Source organism: Mytilus californianus, unplaced genomic scaffold (assembly GCF_021869535.1).
Source record: "Mytilus californianus isolate M0D057914Y unplaced genomic scaffold, xbMytCali1.0.p SCAF_13, whole genome shotgun sequence".
Lineage (NCBI taxonomy): Eukaryota > Metazoa > Mollusca > Bivalvia > Mytilida > Mytilidae > Mytilus > Mytilus californianus.
In genome coordinates this window covers 12,258,408-12,281,277 of record NW_026262615.1, presented here as the reverse complement: position 1 = coordinate 12,281,277, position 22,870 = coordinate 12,258,408, and the positions used below count along the sequence as shown (strand labels likewise).

General features: G+C 34.1%; 1 protein-coding gene across 1 annotated transcript; it reads right to left on the bottom strand.

Annotated features, from left to right (window-relative positions):
- Positions 1-664: 664 nt before the first annotated feature.
- Positions 665-22,870, bottom strand: LOC127723175 (deleted in malignant brain tumors 1 protein-like). The gene is made up of 18 exons (XM_052229686.1): positions 22,803-22,870; positions 22,196-22,225; positions 21,393-21,525; positions 20,170-20,336; positions 18,422-18,569; positions 17,187-17,353; positions 14,952-15,108; positions 14,384-14,562; positions 11,260-11,413; positions 9,608-9,777; positions 8,813-8,972; positions 7,993-8,162; positions 7,275-7,428; positions 4,442-4,623; positions 3,700-3,782; positions 3,046-3,114; positions 2,273-2,402; positions 665-865 (listed from the first exon to the last, which is right to left on the bottom strand). The coding sequence occupies exons 1-18, from the start codon at positions 22,828-22,830 to the stop codon at positions 738-740; spliced, it is 2,409 nt and encodes an 802-aa protein (XP_052085646.1). The 5' UTR covers positions 22,831-22,870; the 3' UTR covers positions 665-737.

The following is a 22,870-nucleotide window of genomic DNA, read 5'->3' as shown; positions in this document are numbered from 1 at the left end:
AAATGTAAAATCAATGCTTTTCTGGTGTACAAAGTTTACAACATTCGTAACAATTTCGAAAAATCTGTTCTTCATGCATTTATATAATATATTAATTAATCAATCGATTGTTGATGTTTAACACCACTTTCGTCACTATTGGCTTTATCTTGGCGGTCAGTTTTTATTGGTGGAGGAAACCGGAGCACCCGGAGAGAACAATTTTATAGAATATAAGGAATATCTTTATGGTAATAACATCGGCTATGCCGTTGTCAGTTTATTTTTGACTTTTGAGTTGGAATGTCTCTTTGGTATATTTCGCCTGAGTCTCTTTTACTATATACTCAGACGAGTAAGAACCGTTAACGTTTTTTTGTGGACACTATTGTTGTAGACTGAATCTTGCTATCTAGATGTCTTTTTAGTAATTTTTGTCGTTGGGTTAATGTCTCAATGCCGTATACCTCAAAACTTTTATTTATCAATTGTCAATGACAATACAAAGCTACAATGGAATATATATCCGGTAACGGACCGCATCTTCCGTGTGTTTAAATTGTCTGGAAGATGATTCTTGATAGGTGTCTTATGGGTTCGCTTCAGATAACAAAGTTCTGAATTTTCCTAAACAAATATAAAAAGTCCAAATATATCTTACAGTAAAGAAAATCAAAAGCATGAATGTTTTATTTACAATTTTATTCCAAATGTATATTTTAATTAAATATAAAGTCTAACCAGATGTACAACCTAACCTATGTACACAAACCACAATGTTTTGGACAATATAACTTAGCTGCCTGAGCGTTTGCACAAATATTAAGTGTGTCTAGTTGGTTACAGTCAATACCAACTTTGTCTGCGCATGCTCCTGTACTGTGACCTGTTAAGATATAAACAAACGTATGCAGCATCTGATAGTGTATTCCTTTAATTTATTTCATAACTATTTCATCTTTAAACCATACGTAGCAGAACGATTACATACCTTCTTGGAGAAGTTCATTTAGGATTGCATTTGTACACCAGAAACGGAGAGGAAATTTAAATGTGATTTTCATGCAAAATATGACCCAAACTAAAATCCTTGATTCTCCTGTAATTTCTGTATCCATGTAGCAATTACTAATTTAAAACTATATTGTTTGGACGAAGATAGTACGTTTTTGTCTTTGTTTGTATGTTAGTTTGTTAGTTTGTTCGTTGTTCTTTGGTTTATTTGTTTATCATGATTTTTTCGGGGGAGGGAAAAAGTGTGATGTTTACCTTTATCAAACACGCATGCAGGATATGATATTTTTTATTTATCAGTAACATTGTAACGATTGTTTGCAGACGACCAAAACATATCTGACGGGTTAACAATATATTATAAAGAAAAAAAACAGCGATAATAGGAATCCTGATTACAGGACCTACGATGACAACATAAGAATTCTTTCACAAAAAACAAGACTTTTTTTTTCAATTTTAACACAGAAACTGTTTTGAAATATTGAAATGATATGGCATATTTATATATTGAATAAGTTTAATTCAATGTTGTCTTTAGTGTATACTAAATTTTACGGACACCATCACGAGTTGGTTGACCGTTATGGAATAACCGTTTCACAGATGATATCAGATATGTTCCTTATGTCGTAACTACTATACCTTTCCTTTTCACGAATGTGACCTACCGAATTAGACTATTTACCGGATTTGTAATAATATAAGCAACACGACGGGTGCCACATGTGGAGCAGGATCTGCTTACACTTCCGGAGCACCTGAGATCACCCCCAGTTTTTGGTAGAGTTTGTGTTGCTTAGACTTTAGTTTTCTGTGTCATCTGTACTATTATTTGTCTGTTTGTCTTTTTATTTTGGCCATGGCGTTGTCAGTTTGTTTTCGATCTATGAGTTTGAATGTTCCTCTGGTATCTTTCGTCCCTCTTTTGTTGAGTGTTCCATATTTGTGTATGTTTGTGCCACAAATTGTAGAAATTAAATGTAAAGAGAAGACGATAACACATGCAGAGGCGGATTTAGGGGGGGGGGGGGGGGGGTGGGGGTCGGGCCTCCCATTATGGAGCTGCATATATGATCAATGCATATACTTTTTACAAGCATCAGTTCAAACGTTCACTTGGCTAACTAGGTATCCCTCCCTTTTTCAAAATCCTGGATTCGCACCTGATATGGCGTTGATTTCTCATCACTTTGAATGTGATGTAGTATGTATAAGATTTTATTGATTATTGAGGTTACCATGTTTTTCCTTGTTTTTATAATTCATAAGTATATACCTTGTGCATTTGGGTCGAAGTCTAACAACATCTTGTTACATAGTGGAGTATCACAACACTTCACTTTTACAGTTTGTGCCTGTCTTTTTCTTCCAACTATAGTACCACCGCTAGCAATAGCATCGCATACCTGTAAATCAAAATCACACAAAAGGTATAACAACATATGAGGGTGTGGATGGGGGTGTACAGATAAGAGAATAATGGGCAAACAAATATAAAGGATACAGAAAAATGGACCAAAAAAATAAAGAATAGAGAATAATGAGGTGCTAAAATTTAAAGAATAGAGAAAAATGGGGAAAAAAGTATAAAGAATAGAGAAAAATGGCCTAAAAAATTAAAGAATGCAGAAATGAAGGACCCCTACCAGACCCTCCTGTATCAACTTTGTGCACTGTTTTGTTTGTATTTTCATATTTTAGTCGTTTTTTTCTTTTTAATAATGGTGTTGTCTTATTTTAATCGGACTTGTTTTTTACGAATTGGCGAAATGAAAATTATCTTCACAATACAATGTATCATCATGAATGTAATTTTTACAAGAAATATTATTTTTTATCATTTAATAAAAAAATATCACCAAAATGAGATAACACTTTTTTTAGCAACTCTATAAAAATTAAAAAAAAGATTATGGTAGAACTAATTGCGTGCGTTAACATAATTTATTCATTATTTCTCAGTAGATACTCTGACATAATACATATAAATAAAATCATTAAGAAAACAAATATATATGCATATCACCATAAGTCGTTTTTATAACTTACCAATTTACTCTGACATGTCAGTGAATATCTTGTTAATCCATCTACAATATAAGATGCTTCCTCACAAGCCTGAAACAAAATATATACAACTCTGTAATTTTCTAATGCTAAAACAATGGTTACATCTCCGTGAGGCAAGATGAAAGCAAACAATGGACGTGTGACATATTTGTTTTCATGCTTTCAAACGTTTTGGCTTGGGTGTACAAAATGAATGTTGTACGTTCCAGAAACACGTCTTGTGCGCACATACATGTAAATCTTATCATTTGATAATTCATTTGTAGATACAGCATTTAAATTTGTTCAAGGAAGATTACATGTACTGAAGCTTATTTTCTGTAGCATACACTTGCAATTTGAAAAAATAAATATTTATGGCCATTTACAGAAATGTTGATATACAATATACTGATTATATAGTTCCCAAAAACGTCGTCTCCCAAATAAAAACAACTTTATTGAATCGGTATATTCCAATCGCTTTTCCGAGTTTCCAGTCACCAGGGACGGAACCCCCCCCCTCCAAAAAAAAAAGGAGATCAATGTATTTAAATACACGAGGAGCTGTAAAAAACCAAAAGGGACTCTTGTCTTTTGAAAATGCAGATATTGTTTTGGAAAACAATTCAGGTATCTTTCAAAATGACTCACCTCTCCAGCTGCACATTGCATGGTTTCTTTACAGTCGGAAGGTTTATCTAAACCATCGCAATGGTAGCAGGTAATACCATGGGCTACAAAAAATTATTAGTACACCAGTAGTTTTAATCATTAATACGAATGATTATAATTATATAATTGGTACACATACAGCAAATTATTGGTTAACTAAATGTTAGGAATGATATATGTACAGAATACATGTATCTCTTTGTGTATCATGTTTCTAGTCTTTCCAGATTATTTCAGAATTTTGTTCAAATCGAAATATTGATGAGACGTCTTTCATATAACATGTATAAAATCGAAACTTAAATATCGGACAGTACAACAGATCAAGCCAATCACCAATACCTGACTCCATTGAAAATATACCAACAAAGACAAAAAACACAAATGGTCAAGTAAGCCTGACTTCTTACAATGTACTAAAGTATTGTTTTCCAAATACAAATGTATGAGCAATAGCTGTTGTTTGCTTTTCATGTATGTTTAACTGAATGTTCTACATAGATGGGTTGTGAGTCCGAATTCCGCACTCGGCAGGTGCGTTCGACTCCGTTCTTAATCGATTAGGATTGTCAGTTTTCCTGACAAAGGTCGGGCGTTCTCTCCGGCTACCTCCACCAATCATCGAAAAACTGGCCGCCACGAAAATGCCAAAAGTGCTTACAGTGGCGTTAAACACCAACAATCAATCAATCAAATTACATTGCTGTCTAGACTAACGTACCTCTACATTGTATGACAACATCCTGGTTGTGTGTACAGTGGTTAGTACCCCATCTATCGTGACTGCATTGGTCGAGTGAGGTCTCATTTCCTTGACATTGTACGTGGTCCATCCAGATAGGCATAGAGCTATTTGTTGTGGCAGATCCGACAGATGTTGTCTGTTTAATTACTGGTGTATCACTGACAAACGATAGAGGATGATTTGTTATATTGATTGGCGCTTTATTGAATCCACTAATTGGTTAATTAAATACCAACAAACTAATTCCGAATATTGAACAGATATATCATGTTAAGGAGGGGTATTTGCGAAAAATACCAGTCGAGAGAATATTAAATTTCGCGAGCCGTAAGGCGAGGGAAATTAATTCTCAAGACTGGTATTTTTCGCAATTACCCCTCAAGAACATGCTATATCTGTTTAATTACACCGAATGTTAACGTTCAAAAACGCATTGATGATCGTGACGTTACAAGCGTCCAGTCGGATAGAGTATTTTTTGGCAAATACCACGGCAGAGAGGGTAAAAAAGGCATATCCTTTTTGCATATACCCCGGCGGCGTTAAAAAATGAACGATATTCATTTGATAACAGTAAATTGGTGAAAAATACACTGGCTATCAACCAATCAAAACCCAGGATTCTTACATAAGGTGTAATTAATATATATATATAATTCAAGTCAATTTGATATCTTATTTGCATCTCACTTTATGCATACACTAAAACAATACAATGAGAAAAGAGTATAACATTTTTTTGTGCATAAGCCAATCTGTGTAGACTTATGAGAGACGATAACAACTAAAGCAACATGTACATATTTATTAATTAAACATGAATGATGAAAATATACAGCTTAATTGTTACATTATTTAAAATGTAAAAACCAATCTGAAACCGTATAAAGCCTTGCACTTTTAAAAATTGATGGTGTTTCTCTTTATTTCTTTAAGTATGCATTGTATATGTTGTGGTGTCTCGTGAACAGCTATGAAATATTAGATTTAAAAACCTGTGAGAAGAGCTGACTGTTTCATACTATGCTCCCTCATTAATAATAAAAGTTACGACAATAAAGTACTAAACAATTTTCTCCATTCTTAATATTTTTGCACCCCATTCTCTATTCTTTATTATTTTTTTTTTTTTTGTATTCTTGGCTCATTTTTGATCTTTTCTGTAAACCCCATCCAGACCCTCATATATTCTACAACGTGGATTCATTTTTTCAAGTATATTTGGGAGTGCAACTACAAAAACTAAGTTCTTAATTAGAATAAAAAGGAATCTTTTCACATAAGTGTATTTGTAAATGCTCTTTTGTTCCGACATTGGAAAGTTTCGGGCGGAAAGAACTAACAAATGCTCTTTTGTTCCGACATTGGAAAGTTCCGGGCGGAAAGAACTAATTAGCCGAAAAGTTCCGGAGGAACTTATTAACTAGTTACTTTGTTCTTCCTCTGGTTTAAAAGTTCCACCGGAACAAAGTGACTAGTTGAAAAGTTCCAACGGAACATATCAACTAGTTAAAAAGTTCCTTTTTGCCAAATTAGTCAAAACCGGAGCTAACAAACTAGCCCAAAAGTTCCAACGGAACTTATCAACCAGGCAGAAAGTTCCATTTGGAGAATTGATGCAAAGTAAAAGCGCAACATATTATATTTGAACCTTTCAAAGGGAAACCAAGATACTGATACTCTTTGGCAAATAAGTCAAAACCGGAACTAACAAACAAGCCCAAAAGTTCCAACGGAACTTATCAACCAGTCACAAAGTTCCATTTAGAGAATTGATGCAAAGAACCACATGAGGAGGGGGGTATTCTTCCCTCTCTTGAGGGTACTATGAATACTAAATTTGCATGATAATGCAACTTATTCCGTTTTATGTGAGCTATGAAATACAACTTAAATTTTGAATATTTGTCCCCAAAGAAACCCCTTTCAGTGCGTTGGGTATTCTTGTAAATTAATGATTTGATCTTATATATACTGATACTCATTCTTCACCCTCTTTCTACAAAAAGGACGAAATATGGTATATTTGGAACGATGTAAGGGAGCTACCATTTGATTTTTATGGGGGGCTAGGATGAAAAATTTTGTCCTGCCTTTTTATTTTTCCCTCTATTCGGTCCTGCCTTTTTATTTTTCACTCTATTCGGTCCTGCCTTTTTTTTTTTTAGTTTATCCTGACTTTTTGTTTTACATAAATTGTCAAAATAATTTCATCCTGCCTTTTTTTTTAACTCAAAACTCCTGTCCTGCCTATTTTTTTCAAATTTCATCCTAGCCCCCCATATAAATCAAATGGTAGCTCCCTAACTAGTTGTTCTGTTCCGCCAGAACTATTCAAATAGCTACATTGTTCCGGGACTTTTCAACTAGGAATCTGATTACAGTAGTTGTCGTCTGTTTATGTAGTTCATACGTGTTTCTCGTTTCTCGTTTTTATATAGATTAGACCGTTGGTTTTTCCGTTTGAATGGTTTTACACTAGTAATGTTTTGAGGCCCTTTATAGCTTGCTGTTCGGTGTGAGCCAATGCTCCGTGTTGAAGGCCGTACCTTGACCTATAATGGTTTACTTTTATAAATTGTAACTTGGATGGAGAGTTGTCTCATTGGCACTCAGACCCCATCTTCCTATATCTTTTTCTTATCTACTTTTTTCCGGAACTTTTCGACTGCACTCGGAATAAAACAACTAGTTGGAAAGTTCCATCGGAACGAAATAACTAGTTGAAAAGTTCCGCCGGAACAAAGTAACTGACGGAACATAGTGGCTGTTACATATTCGCATTTATATATTGTGATCATTTATATACCTTGGATATCCCAGCATAGTACAGACAACTTGAGCTGCTTGTTTGTTAAACCCATCACTACAAACCGTTCCCCACTGGTTTAAATGGAATACCTCTAATCGTCCTTCAAAGGGTACTGAGGTACCAGTTAGACGGACAGGACTCTCAGTTTTACCTGCCATGTAACAAATACTTCTTTTAATATTATTGATTAAAATGTAATCGTGTTCTAATGTATTTTGACTGTTTTGTCTGACCAAACATCTTTATAATTTTGGAAAACAAAAGTTAGATGCCGACAAAAAAAGTAACACACATGATCGAGCTGACACTCAGTATCAACTTCCGAAGCAAGGTTGTCGGCTCTCCGAACCCATTGGCGAATATACAAAACATCTCTCCTACGTCAATAGTCACGAGGTGTGTAACAAGTAAAAATTTCTTCATTAAAAATACTTTCAATATGGCGTACATGTCAACAAAACTACAATAAAGTCTTTAGTACATTGTTTGAACATCGTTATGTGTTTATAGTATTAGATTTATTCTGATTTCTGTTTAGACAGATAAAAAGATACTATTTGTTTTCATATAGTCGTTTTGACACTCGGTTGCTTTTATAAATAGAAGTGTTTTCACAATACCGAGGCAAAATGGAATTAAAAAAAAAAACTCTTTTGTTTCGGAATTTATCAATTGTTCCGATTAAAAACTTCAACACTGTGGCAATATTTATTACCTTCGCATCGAATTCCAACATCTTCTGAATGGTCACAGTTATTGGTTAAATATGCATTATGACGACATCTAGACAAGCTGTCTTCTCGTCCGGAACAAGCAACATTATCCAGTATAATTGATCCTGTTCCTTCTCCAAAATGGGCAGCATGTACAGCTTGAGCATTTGATCTTTAAAATGGCAAAACTAAATATTATAGTAAATTATACAGTATCATGTATTTTTATGGTTAATGATGGACTTATAGATTATGCAGCCAAAAGGAAAACAATTATTAGTTTAATCGCTCAACATTATGTATTGGCATCTAAACTTTATTTTTAGGGCCTCGGTGGCCGAGTGGTCTAAGTCGTTCAAGTACTGTATGACTAACCAGTCAACACTGAGGATGTGAGTTCGAGCCCCGCACATGGCAGGTGCGTTAGACTCCAATCTTAATTGACCATGATTGGCAGTTTTCCTACCGAATGTCAGCGGTTCTCTCCGGGCACTCCGGGCAATCAATCAATCATTCAATCAAAAAATCAAATGAACAATCAATTAATCAATCAATCAAACCTTCATTTTGAATTTGGTATGGTACATGTACTAGTCGTTAATGGTGTACATGTACTTTTCATTCCGGTCTACTTACATTTTACGAGTTACTTTTATTAGCAGTTTTGTATAACAGGAGTGTTTACTTAGTCTTGAGAAATCAACGATACAATACATACATAATCAGAATGCCTTTATATATTTAAGTTTAGTATTTTACAAGTAACTTGGACCTTGACCGCTTTGTGTTAAAGGCGTGTGAAATATACGTCATTATACATACTCGGAATACCCTAGCATTCTACATGCAACTTTGGCAGCTCTGTAGTCAAATTGGTCATCACAAACAGTACCCCACTGACCATGATAGTTAACCTCTAAACGACCCTCGTACTGTGTTTTTCCATTCACTAATCTTATTCTTAAATCATTGGTGATATTACCTAGAAAAGAGTTTATAAACAACAAAACATGTAATATTTTAAAAGTAAGCAAACTTTCAGTAACTGCGAGAACTATTGGTCATAAGTGCGCGAGGACATGGTCCTGTGTTGAGCCCTCATGGTCCCTCCCCTTAATTATCATAAATCCCCGATGTTCCAATATACATATGGTACAAATAATTGGTTCAAATAACTGAGATATATCGGAAAATCGGGATTTATGATAGTGAAGGGGAGGGACTATGGGGCTCTACACATGGTCCTGTCCTCACGCACCAATAATCTTAGATAAAATATGAAATTGTTTAAAAAGTATTATTGTTTATTTTAGACCTTGTTTTTGTCTTTTATTATTTCTTTACTTTTGAGAAATTGACCAATGAATCGACGTGTTACGTGCAATTAAATGTTCCAAAATCTTCTTTTTCAGTTTTGATTAAAATCTCATATGACATAGATAGAGTTCAATTCGTCAGAAACGTCAATCCCTCCGATCAGTCAAAGATTCTCACTACAAGTCTGACGGATTGGTGATGTTAGTTTGACGCGAATTTGACTGATTGGCGACTGGTCGATGACTGCTGACTGATGGCTAAAAATTTTACGCACAAGGTTGCAAGTACTGTACCACCTACCAGCATTGCAGATAACACCGGCGTCCTCTGTGTGATCACAGTCATGATTTCCATAACCGTCAAACTGACAATCTCCAATGCTCGCCTCTGCACCACTACACTTCAACTCGTCCATAAAAATAGGGCCAGTAGCTCCAGACCAACGGGAATTTCCGATTGCTATAGCTGTACTGGTAAAATAAAATGTATCTATAGTATGAATGGTATGAATGGTATGGATATAGACACAAATAATCATTCATTTGAATGTTCCGAAGTCATCACCCGCTGCTGCCACCCAACCCACAGTATTGTTTTGGTCGACACATACATGTTAACGGATTACTGTAAAGGTTTCATTAAATATAGTCATTGTTTTGAAAGAGTTGTGGATCTACCTCATTTGAAGGTACTGGAATGGCAATACCATATGAATAAAAAGATATACATTAGTTTTATTGTGGAACGCGCCGAATATCATTTGGATAAAAAATGAATTAGGAAGTGCACAATGCTATACTATACTAAATCTAATGTTGATGCAAGATACAAGATATCTTATCAGCCATTTATGGCTCCCATTGCTGAGAATAGTAATCATGCATCACAAAACAAAATAGATACATAGTCTATAGGATGGACGAATGTTATGACAGACGGTCGAATAGATATAACAATCACTATATACCACCGATTCATGAGTTTTTATATTTTAAAAAAAAATTTAGGCCAGCTTTTATCTAGAGATTTTAAATCTTACGTTTTTGTATACATTTATAAAATATTGAATTTCAAAAATCAAGTGTAGATAGCTACATGTAATTCGCTTTCTGTAAAAATTAATTTATTCAGGACTAATTTTCTTAATTAAATTAATTAAACAATTTCCTTTAAGTTAACCGGACTTCCCAAGTTTTTAATGGGTTTGTTTTCTCTACACTTGTTTTTCTGTCTTATGTTTTGTAAACTCGTCTGTGTACTTTTGTCATTTTCTTTTAATCATGTGTTTTCTGTGATTCCATAAGTTTTTTTTATAATTATTTTCTCCGTGTGCTCAAACATTATTTTACATCCATGTCCAATCTAGCCAAAGTAATTAAAACTTTGACATCAAATTTTAATTATACCATATTAAGCTCAGTAATAGATGAGGGACTGGGTCTAGATGAGGTTTACAGAATAGAGAATAATGTCTAAAAAAATAAATAAAAAACCCCAAAAAAAACTAAGCAATAAAAAATAAAGTATTGAGAATAATTGGGGGTCAACAGTATATATTAAAGAACTTTGGAAATTAAACAACAAGGTAATGCAATACTGATTGCAGAAATGTACGATGTACAGAATAAAGATATCACATAATTACAGATAAACTTTACGATGTACAGAATAAAGATATCACATAATTACAGATAAACTTTACGATGTACAGAATAAAGATATCACATAATTACAGATAAACTTTACGATGTACAGAATAAAGATATCACATAATTACAGATAAACTTAACAGTAATGCAGTTTTCATGAGAATTTACAGACCGCGTTATTTTTAAAGATAGACTATATTAATAAGACCAAAATATTATGGAATACAGAAATACAAGGACCACCGTCCAGACCCCCGTTCATTTGAAATACATTATAAACCCACTTTGTATCTTTATTCTTACCCATTAAATCCAAGCATTCTACAAACAACACGTGCTTCTCTATCATCGAATTGATCATCACAAACTGTACCCCATCGGCTGCCATGTTGGATCTCAACCCGACCTTCAGTAGCAGAAGATCCACCGACCAAACGAACAGCTGTTACACCCCCAACTGAAAATTAATTGCATCAAGAAATGTTTGTAGCATGATGCTGTTTATGAAGTCTCATAAATGAACTCCCCTTATAACTCACGAATTAATATATATGTATATATACCTCTTTGGGACAATCGGCAATCCTCGGATGAATCCGCTTCTCTCGTTAGATGGAGGAACGGAATCGGCCGAGTTTAGACGAATGCTCTTTGGGACAGGCTATTTATCAATCAAAGCATCTAAGTAAATACATTTCTTATAGAGTGGGAATCTCAACCAAATACCTTACATTTTACTGCTTCCCTTTCAGGGATCACCTGAGTTCAGCCCTAGTGTAATTATAAAGGGGTTCATGTTGCGTTCGTTTTAAGGGTTGTATTTTATGTTTTTTTTTATTTTTCAATGTCGGTATTGTCTCTACCGGCAGCCAATATCTCGTTTATCCATAGTCCTGGAAAACCTCGCTTTCATTTCCAATCTAGTCTTAGGGATAAATAATTTACATGTACCGATACGTTTTTGTATTTGGTGATGACTTAGGGTTATATTAGAGTCATTTATCAATCAGCTATTGTTACATTCTCTTCTGGGATGACCCCTTGGACTCACTAAATGTAGAATTCGATAAATTCTGACAAAATCAAACGATAAAGTCTAATCAGAAATAAATAACTGGTATCACCATCTATACTATTAAATGAGAAGACCTCATTTTGTGTGTCGCTTCTCTTCCTTCCACAATAAATTAATCATCATGCCTCTGTGTCCTATAAGTACCATGCATAGTCGCATTTGTCATCCTCGCTTACGATTATTCAGTTTGGGTTATTTTGGAAGGAAAACGAAAATAAAGGCGTCCAGATATTGTTTCCGTCATCGGACAGATTTTTAAGTCATAGACAAGATTTCCTTTAAGTTAGGACTGTTTTAAGTATTTGGGGACAGGACAATTATTTTCGCGTTTTTCTGTATACGGGTCATTTTAAAAAAATGTCGAATTTTCAGTACACCCATGCTAATTTTTTTTTATTTCTAATGGAAAATGCAGTTGTATTAGTGTTTAATTGAAAGTTTGTAGGATTTGTGAGTCAGAACATTAATAATAATCATGACTTAGATCTATTTTGATAAGATTAAAATACATTAAAGTCCGATTTTGGCGTAATTTATGTGCGTACAGTGTCCGAGTAACACATTTCAAATGATTGTTTTCCTATTTTCTGATCGCCTTGATATCTGCAAAAGGGACTTTTTTAGAACGTAAATAATAACTCTAATGAAAAATCGTAGCTTCTTTATTATTATATGTAACATTTTTTCTACAAACTAAATTCAATCAGCGTACATGAAGTTCATGTCCATCCTGTTACCGCTACTTAGATCGGCCGTTGAATTTTTCTCCCTATGAATATTGAACTGATCAGTGTTGATTTCAAAAGCGCAAAGTAACCTAAACATTTAACGCAGCACATTTCTTGTATAACAGTGTAGAGAAAAGAAATTTCAAGATATTTAGCGAAAAAAAAATAGTGGGTACTTTTTTTTCATGTCTATGCTGTTACCAACATATTGATTAATTACACCAATATTATACTTGCAAAAAGTGCAATGACGTGTTGGAAACCAAAATCACAACAGAAAAACATTATCACTTCATCAAAGGGAGTAGTTATTTCACAACAGCATTCAAAAATGAAGAAATTTGTCTATCCTGTTACTATGGTTGCTATGGTTACAGTAACAGATAGACAATAGTAGACAGAAACGTCTTTAAGAAATTTATAATAACACATAGTTGCACACATAATGAAATGTTTCGTTGTTTGAACTCATCTAAAGGTTATAACGCCTTAATCTTCGCAATTTAGCATTTGCATGTACAATACTGCTATCGGTAACAGGATAGACAAAAAAGTAACAGGATAGAACTTAATATAGTGATATATCATTTACGTACGTTCCTGTTACCAATAAAATAAAGAAAAAAGTAAACCAACGTGCGAGGGATTTACTTGATGTTGAGTTTATTTCAAAGAGAGAAAAAAATGAATTGATACCTTAGACTTGGATTACTGGTGGTTATTTTTATGACCTTTGAAAACCAATTTTTATAGGCATTTTTCAGTACAACATGGAAAATTGGCAAATAATCTATAATTTGACAGAATGAATATATTATAGAAGTTTTTACTCTTGAAAACCATCTTATTGGCTACGAAAAACAAGCTTAAAATTTTATCGAAACCTTTTCTAAATAACCCGAAATTTCTTTTGAACATGGTAACAGGAGAGACAAAATATTGCACCACCTATCAAAAAATGTTTCAATATATTCTTGTATGACATTATCAAGATTGCATCTTTTTATATGTTGTTCTATAAGTACTGTTTGTTTTGGTTTGCTTATGACGAGGGACGTTTGCATAAGTAACTTTAAATCAATTTCAAAATTTCAAAATTCGACATTTTTTGAAAATGACCCATACAATGATCATACATATACTATAAATAAAGTGTATTTACTATTTACTATCAATTCAAATATAATATATCAGTGACCGCCGTGGATAGTAAACTTGGAATTGATAGCAAATAGCAAGTACACTTTATTTATAGTATATGTATGTTTATAGTATACAGAAAAACAGAAAACAAAAAATAACGGACTTTGGAAAAAAAGGGGAGGGCTAAAAAAAATAGTCCTGTCACCAAGTACCTATGACTTTTGATACCGTTCCTGAAATTCTCCAGTCATAAAATCGTTTACAAAAATTCATCCTACAACAGTTTACATACTTTCAACCACGCTCTAAATGCCCGCGATTTCGCGGGTGTGTTCTAGTAATTATGAAAAGAAGAAAAAACAACTATTCAAAAGTACAGTTTTCCGACTTCTATCTAATAAATATAATATCAAAAATGAATTAAAGTAAATTGCTAATGAAAATGTTTCTTTCAATTACCTGAATTGCCTAAACAACTTACCATCCTTGCCTGAACAACTTACACCGGCGTCCTCGGTATGATCACAATCGTGGTTTCCAAAACCACCAAAGTTACACATTCCTAGAGTGGACTCTGATCCCGCACAGGCAACATCATCCATTAATATGTCTCCTGTACCAGCTCCGAAATACGCACCGCCAAATGGTTTTGGACTACCACTAATCAAATTGAAAAACAATATCTTAAATAACTGATGGCAATAAATCACGGTAAGACTTATCAACGAATATTAACAACATATTTCAAGAAGATACTATTATACCAGATCTACATCAAAGTGTTTAAATAAAGATATGCGAGAAGTCGCGATCATAATAAACAATTTACAGTAATAAAAAAATTTAACATTCTTAGTCTAATAAATCGAAATTTGCTTTTTGTGAATTTTCGTAACATTTGAAAGTCATGTTTAGTTACAACTTCCAAGCGAGGACCGATGCTCATAAACTCGACAATCGGACTTCGGGAAAGTTCGGAGAGCCGACATCCTTGCTTCGGAAGTTGGGTTGGTTACTGTCAGTTTAGATATGTGATCGTTCTGACATACCCTGTATATCCAAGCATCTTGCAGACCACTGTGGCATCTTGGGCATTCCAACCATCATCACATACGGTTCCCCATCCTTTACCAAAGTTGACCTCTACTCGACCTTCATCAGTAGTTGTACCACCAACCAGACGCACTTGGACATTTGGAGGTTGATCTAAAGATATTCAAAGTTAACAGTAAAATTTGAATTACAAACATGACTGTCTGTAATAACACAGTAAGAATACGTACTATTTATTAGCAGAGGTACATGCTAAAATTGAGAATCGAAATGAGGAATGTCAGTGGCGGATCCAGAACTTTAGTTAGAGGGGCCCACTGACTGACCTAATGGGGGCCGCTCCAGTCATGCTTCAGTGATTCCCTATGTAATCAACCAAACTTTTCCCACAAAAGGAGGGGGCCAGGGCCCCCTGGATCCGCCTATGAATGTGTCAAAGAGACAACATCCCGACCAAAGAGCAGAAAACAGCCGAAGGCCGCCAATGGGTCTTCAACACAACGAGAATATCCCGCACCCGGAGGCGGGCTTCAGCTGGCCCCTAAACAAAAATGCATATTTTAAATTTTATTCAAAACGTTGTTACTGATAGTACCACGCAATCCACGAAAATTGGTATCCAACGAAAAATAATGAATCTACAGAAGTGTATTGAATTCGAATCATACTTGAATTAAAGGATTATTTTTCTGCAAAGGTGGTAAAAACAAATTGAGAGAAAATGTAACTACACCATTTGGAACATTTTATGACTGCATGGATTTGCAAAACTATAACTTATTTCTTCCATGGTAACTGAATCTACCGGCATCTCATCGCTTATACCTTGCATGACAAATAAGAAAAAATTCCACACTTTATTGGTCTCTACAGGTACAAGACCTTCTTAACGAAAGACAAGTAAGGACAATCGATTCTTGATTTTTTTTAATTTTTTCAAGTCGACATTTCTCAGTTCCAATATAAAAATAAGGAGATGTGGTTTCATAGCCAATGAGATAATAACCAAGAGTGTTCAAATGAAGTGGATATAAGCAGTTACAGGTCATTGTACAGCCTTCAACAATGAGAAAAACGCAAGTTATTATTTCTCTCTTCTAAGTTGGAACTGATTAATGTCACTTGGAACTGAGAAAAGTCAAGTTGGAACCCAGAAATGTCAAGTTGGGACAGATATAGGTCAAACTGAGGAATATCAAGTTTGAACTGATCAATGTCACTTGGAACTGAGAAATGTCAATTTTGGACTGAGAAATGTGTAGTTTGAACTAATCAATGTCACTTGGAACTTAGAAATCTGAAGTTGGGACTGAGAAATGTGATGAAGTTGGGACTGGGAAATGTCAAGTTGAGACTGTGAAATGTGAAGTTGGGACAGATAAAGGTCAACTTTGAATTGATAAATGTCAAGTTTGAACTGATCAATGTCATTTGGAACAGAGAAATTTCAAGTTGGGACTGAGAAATGTGAAGTTGGGACAGATAAATGTCAACTTGGAACTGAGAAATGTCAAGTTTGAACTGATCAATGTCACTTGGTACTGGAAAATGTCAGTTTGGGACTAAGAAATATGAAGCTTGAACTGATCAATGCCAATTCTAATTGGGAAATGTCAAGTTTGGACAGAGAAATGTCAAGTTGGAACTTATCAATGGCTAGTTGGAAATTAGCAATGTCACGTGAAACTGGGAAATGTCAATTTGAGACTGAGGAATGTCAATTTGGAACTGAGAAATGTGAAGTTTGAACTTATCAATGTCATTTGGAAATGGGAAATATCAAGTTTGGACGGAGAAATGTCAAATTGAACCTTATCAAATGTCAAGTTGGAACTAGGATATGTCAATTGGAACTTGGAAATATCAATGTGAAGTCTGAATTTATCAAAATCAAATTGGGATTGAGAATGTGAAATTAGAAATAAATCTTGTCAAAATGGAAATAAAGAATGACAAAAAGAGAATGCCCTTACCAGCTTGTCGTACCTATGCGATAATAACACAAAACGTTATGTCATTGGAATATATTTGTTCTAATAGATACTTTAAAGCAATTCGCGATGAAAAAAGTTGACTTACCTACAATGTTCGTTAAAATATGTGTATTACATCTTTACATACTCTGTCGTGAGTAATTTAAACTAAACTGTTTGCATTCTTGGTTTTTTTTTTTATTAGAAACGTTAGTAAATTTGTTTATGGAGGAATGTCTACAAAGGTCAACAACGTACCAGCGCAACGAACACCGATGTCTTCAGTGTGATCACAGTCATTGTCTCCTATTGCTGTCATATTGCAGTTGAGTATATCTGTTTCAGTACCAATACAGTGAACGTCATCAAAATAGATTGGTGCTGTCGTCAACCCGGAACCAAACGCAGCTGGTGTCGCATATGTTCTATATTAATTGAAATAATAGACTGTAGTATAATTTAAAATTACCGACAACACCTTCAATATGTGTAAAAATTAAAGCTGAATCAGTGATTACAAGTTTCCGCGTTCTTATCAAAAACAAAATAATAATGGTAAACTATTAAGTTAACCCTTTCAATTTCATCATGTTCATACTTTCTTGCCTTTAAATAAGTTATCTCGTGGTTGTAATATTCAATTAGTTCAATGTGATTGAGATAAGAGCTTGTCATAATGTATATATATAACCTTTTCTTTGATAAAGTGCAAAAAGTGTTCCATGCGTACAAGTGTTCCATGTGCAAAACAATGGCTCCATGCGTGCAATAAGTGTTACATGCGTGAAACAAGTGTTTCATACGCACAAAAAGTGTTCTATGATTACAAAAGGTGTTTCTGCAATAACTTTCATCAGGGTACACAATTGACCAGAAGCTTAGATGACCAAATAAATAGAACGCTGATAAGCAGGAAAACCCAAAGAGTCTAGACATATCAGCTAAAACCTTAAGTTAACTTACCAAGTTGTTTACACAATACCATAGCCGAGGTAGCATCAAACTCAATATCACACATAGTGCCCCATAATCCAACGATACAATCTTATAATAAGTCAACTTACGATGGACGACCAAGTTGTTTACACAATATCTAAGTCGAGATAGCATCAAACTCATCATCATACATAGTGCCCCATACACCATTGATAAAACCTTAAGTTAACTTACGATGGACGATCAAGTTGTTTACACACTATCTTCGCCGAGGTAGCGTCAAACTCATCATCACACATAGTGCCCCATACATCATTGATAAAACCTTAAGTCAACTTACGATGAACGGCTAAGTTGTTTACACAATATCTTAGCCGGGTAGCATCAAACTCAATGACATCATCACACATAGTGCCCCATACACCATTGATAAAATTTTAAGTCAACTTACGATGGACGACCAAGTTGTTTGCACAATATCTTAGCCGAAGTAGCATCACACTCATCATCACACATAGTGCCCCATACACCATTGATAAAACTTTAAGTCAACTTACGATGGATGACCAAGTTGTTTACACAATATCTTAGCAGAAGTAGCATCAAACTCATCATCACACATAGTGCCCCATACACCATTGATATTAATTTCTACACGACCACTGTTCTGATCCGATCCATCAACCAAACGATACTGAACTTCACCTGAATGGAAACAACAGGATGTAAATAGAATGCTTAGTAGTAACTACACGCATAAGTAAATTGTAAGTTGTAATACAATCAATGGCGGTCGTTCTGTTTTAGTCGTGATATCGATGTCATTCAAGGCTGCACAAACCCAAACAGAAAACTATATTAATAATGTGTATATGATAATGCTTCTTCAACATCACACTGGTGTTTCAGGTCGATAGGGTTGTGACATTGGAAAATTCATATAATATCCTCTATATATCGAACTTATTGTTTAATCACATTATTTGTATCAGTTATTTTTAGACGATTTAAAATTCTAAATTAAGAAAAATGATCTTATTATGTCAACTGTATAGACGATTCAGATCTTTATCCAATGCAATTCTCTGAATGAAAATGTGGAATAGGCCCATCATGGATAGTTCGGCCATGTTAAATAGGGGGCAGATTTTCATAATGGAGGTAAAAATGGTTTGCAAAATGCGGGAAAACATAATTAAAACAGAACAGTTGCTTGGAAACATGCATAGGATTTCCCGTACTATCATACTATTTCACCTCTATCCAAAAAATCTGCCCCCTATTCAATATGGCCGAACTAACCGTGAAGTGGCCTTTTGATGCATTATCCCGTAAACTACAATGTATGTTTCACACACTTGATATGTAATATCATAAGGGAACTACTGTTTGATTTCTCTGTTTTTGGGAAAGGGGGAAGGAGTTTTTGAAATGGATATTTTGGACTGGAAGGAAATGAACAAAATAATGTTGCCGAAGACAGGATAAAACAAATATTCTGACAAACAAAATGTTGTTTACAAAAATGAAAATAAATAAGCAGTCCTAGAAACAGGTACACATGATTATTGAACTAGAAAAAAAGACATACAACCCACAGAAACTAATATTATTACACATTCGTTTATTTTCGTTTGTATTTTTTATCGATATAAAAAGGGGAAAGACTGAGAACTTTAAAAATCGTGTTTAACCACATTACATTGTACACGTTCACCTGCCTGTCCAAACCCGGGATCTTTGATAGATTATGTTGAACTTTAACGCCTTTTCTACGCAATTTGGATCTTGAAATAATGTGTTGAAACTTGTTTATTGTTAAAATTTGTTTGTTGACCTTCCAGATATCTTTTTTTTTTGCTTTTGATTTTTAATGTTGTAAGGTTCTTGTCCCAAACGTCTATCTTACGTTTTAATATGCCAGTTAGTTTTTCTTTGTTGACATATTTGTTTGTTTTTATAGTGATTAAGATTACAATACAATGTTGACTGCTGTACCCGTATTTTTGACATTTTACTTATTATGTCTGTTTGTTTTGTTCACACATGGTTGTCAATATAATGGAATTTTAAGCGACTGTCATACACGTGAGAGGTTTAGCTAGCTATAAAACAAGGTTTAATCTACCATTTTCTACATACGGAAATGCCTGTACCAAGTCAGGAATATGACAGTTGTTTTCCATTCGTTTGATGTGTTTGAGCTTTTTTATTTTGCCATTTGATAAGGGACTTTCCGATTTTAATTTTCTTTGGAATTCGGTATTTTTTTTATTTTACTTTTTCCTTGGAGAGGGTTGCTTACTTGAATCGCAAATAACACCTGCATCCTCGCTATGGAAACAGTCGTTAATGGCGCCACTTTGACATTGATCTATATTCTGTTCAGTACCAACGCAATTTAACTCATCATAAAAAATCTTCCCAGTTCCTGGTGGAAATACACCTTCAGCAGTTGGTGAAGCCACACCACTAAAACAAAATCATGTATTTGAAATTTTCATTTAAATTGCAATAATATCAAATATCGAAAATTATTATCCAAATTTATACTTAATGATTAGTCTATTGTTTGGTATTACATTCTCTTAGATTTTGAAGAACAATGTTGGTAGATATAAGAAGATGTGGTATGAGTGTCAATGAGACAACTCTCCATCCAAGTAACAATTTATAAAAGTAAACCTTTATAGGTCAAAGTACGGTCTTCAACACGGAGCCTTGGCTCACACCAAACAGTAAGCTATAAAGGGCCCCAAGAATTACTAGTGTAAAACCATTCAAACGGGAAAACCAACGGTCTAATCTATATAAAAAAAGAGGAACGAGAAACACTTATAAACCACATCAACAAACGACAACTACTGAACATCAGATTCCTGACTTAGGACAGGTGCAAACAAATGCAGCGGGTTTAAACGTTTTAATGGTACCAAACATTCAAATTATAACAAAGATTATGGAAAAGATGTCCAGTTGTAGATTTTGAATTCTTTCTGATTTCTTTCCTTATCTAAGAGTCAATATATGCCTTTATTTCAAGATCTTGAACCATTAAATAAATTAGTCCACAAAAAAAAGTCATTTTTACCAACACCCTAATCATATGTGTCATAATGGAGTCTTCATTAAACAGCCGTACGGAATGAGGGTGTCAAAAACTAGTTCATGACTCACATACTGATAAACACAACCTTACATGTTTTTATTTGCTATGGTTAAATGTTGAGTTGTTGAATTCTTGTATGTGTTTAAATTTTATTTGCTAATATAGCCTGATCCTTATTGGTGGAATATTGCTTAAAAAGATATCGAAATGGTTTTTAACGTTTTCACCATCTATTGTCACAAATGGTACAGCTTAGCTCATTGATGATCTAATGTGAAATGATAAATATACAAAACATCAAATAATTAATAAGTAATAAAAAACAAAGCTACTGACGACGATCAAAACCTAGAAAACAACAGAGAACAACCGAAATGTTTACATTCGGATATTCTTTGTAGGTATCTACAGTTACATACCCTTTGCTACCTAACATACGACATACGACTTCTGCGTCTGCCTTGTTGAAATGGTCATCACATATTGTTCCCATAACGCCATCTTTTGTTACTTGTATTGTACCGGAAGCTTTGCCAGACAGCTGCACTGTCACTGAAAGTGGTTTGAAAAATGGTGATCATAGTTTCTGAAACTTTATAAATTGATATCTATACAATTATACAATATATTGAAATGAACTTAAGAAAAAGAAAACGTTTGTTTGATTCCCAACTATACATCTACGTTGAGATCTATAAACAGTATCGTTTATGATATAATGTGAAACATCTGGACTAAATAAGCATTATTATATATATCTAAAACAAATTACAATGTGACTATTTCGTACTTTAAAGTAAAACGTGTGTGTATTGCCTGCTTTTCAAATTACAGACTTTTTTAGATTCTAGAATTTTTAAGAAATGGAGAACAAATCCTGAAATTGAATAGAAAGACTGTTGTCCTGTTAATTAGCCATATGGAAGGAGCATGTATGTAAGCTAACAATTTTCATTCTATAATAACCACCTGCTTTGGAATCTCGATGGTACTAAAATAATGTGATGGACTATCAAAGTCAAAATCATTGCAAGAACCAGTTGAAAGCACCATGCTTGTGTCACTTGCATTTTACTACTAATGTATGCATATGGATATATATCACAGTTTGTCCAACAAAGGAGGTGATTCCCCTTGCAAAAATACTCTGTATTTGAAACAATGACTGTTGAGAATACAAATTTTCTATGTAGGCATCTTAGAGTATGCATTGAATGCTTACCTTGACCTACTGCTGACTGTACAAAGACCACTGCAAAAGAGAAATAATGGACTATAAGTTAATGTATACTTTTTAAAAAAATGGTTGAAAAGTTAGCAGCAGCTATCAAAAGGTCTTGTTCATTCTTAAGTAAGATGCACAACATATTGTTTTTTATATTTTTTGAAAAATAAAAATAAGTTTGCATTTTATAACATATGACTATCTTTGTTACAAGGAATCTAAAAACGTTAATGTCCCAGTATGCTTATTGTTTAAACGTCAATTTAGTTTTCAAAGTTCACAAATGACATCTTTGGACGTAATGGAAATGAATATATACAGTGTATTTATTCATGACACAAAATCCCTTCACACACTTGGCAAAACCCAAAGAAACATTTATTTTATTTGTATTCAAGTTTTTATTGGTGGAGGATGCACCAGCTTCGGATAACTTACAGTTATTGATAGCTATTATAAAACGCATTTCCATGCATTGCCAAAACATATTATACACTGCTGAAAGGGTGAATTTTGCTTTATGGAAACCATAATATAAATTCATTATATATTGACGAATAAAACTACAATTTGTGAAGTAAAAATGAACAAAAGAAACACAGACCTGACAAAAATATGCAGCATAAATTCATCTTGAGTGACCAGTTTGCCCACTGCTGTTATAAGTAATGT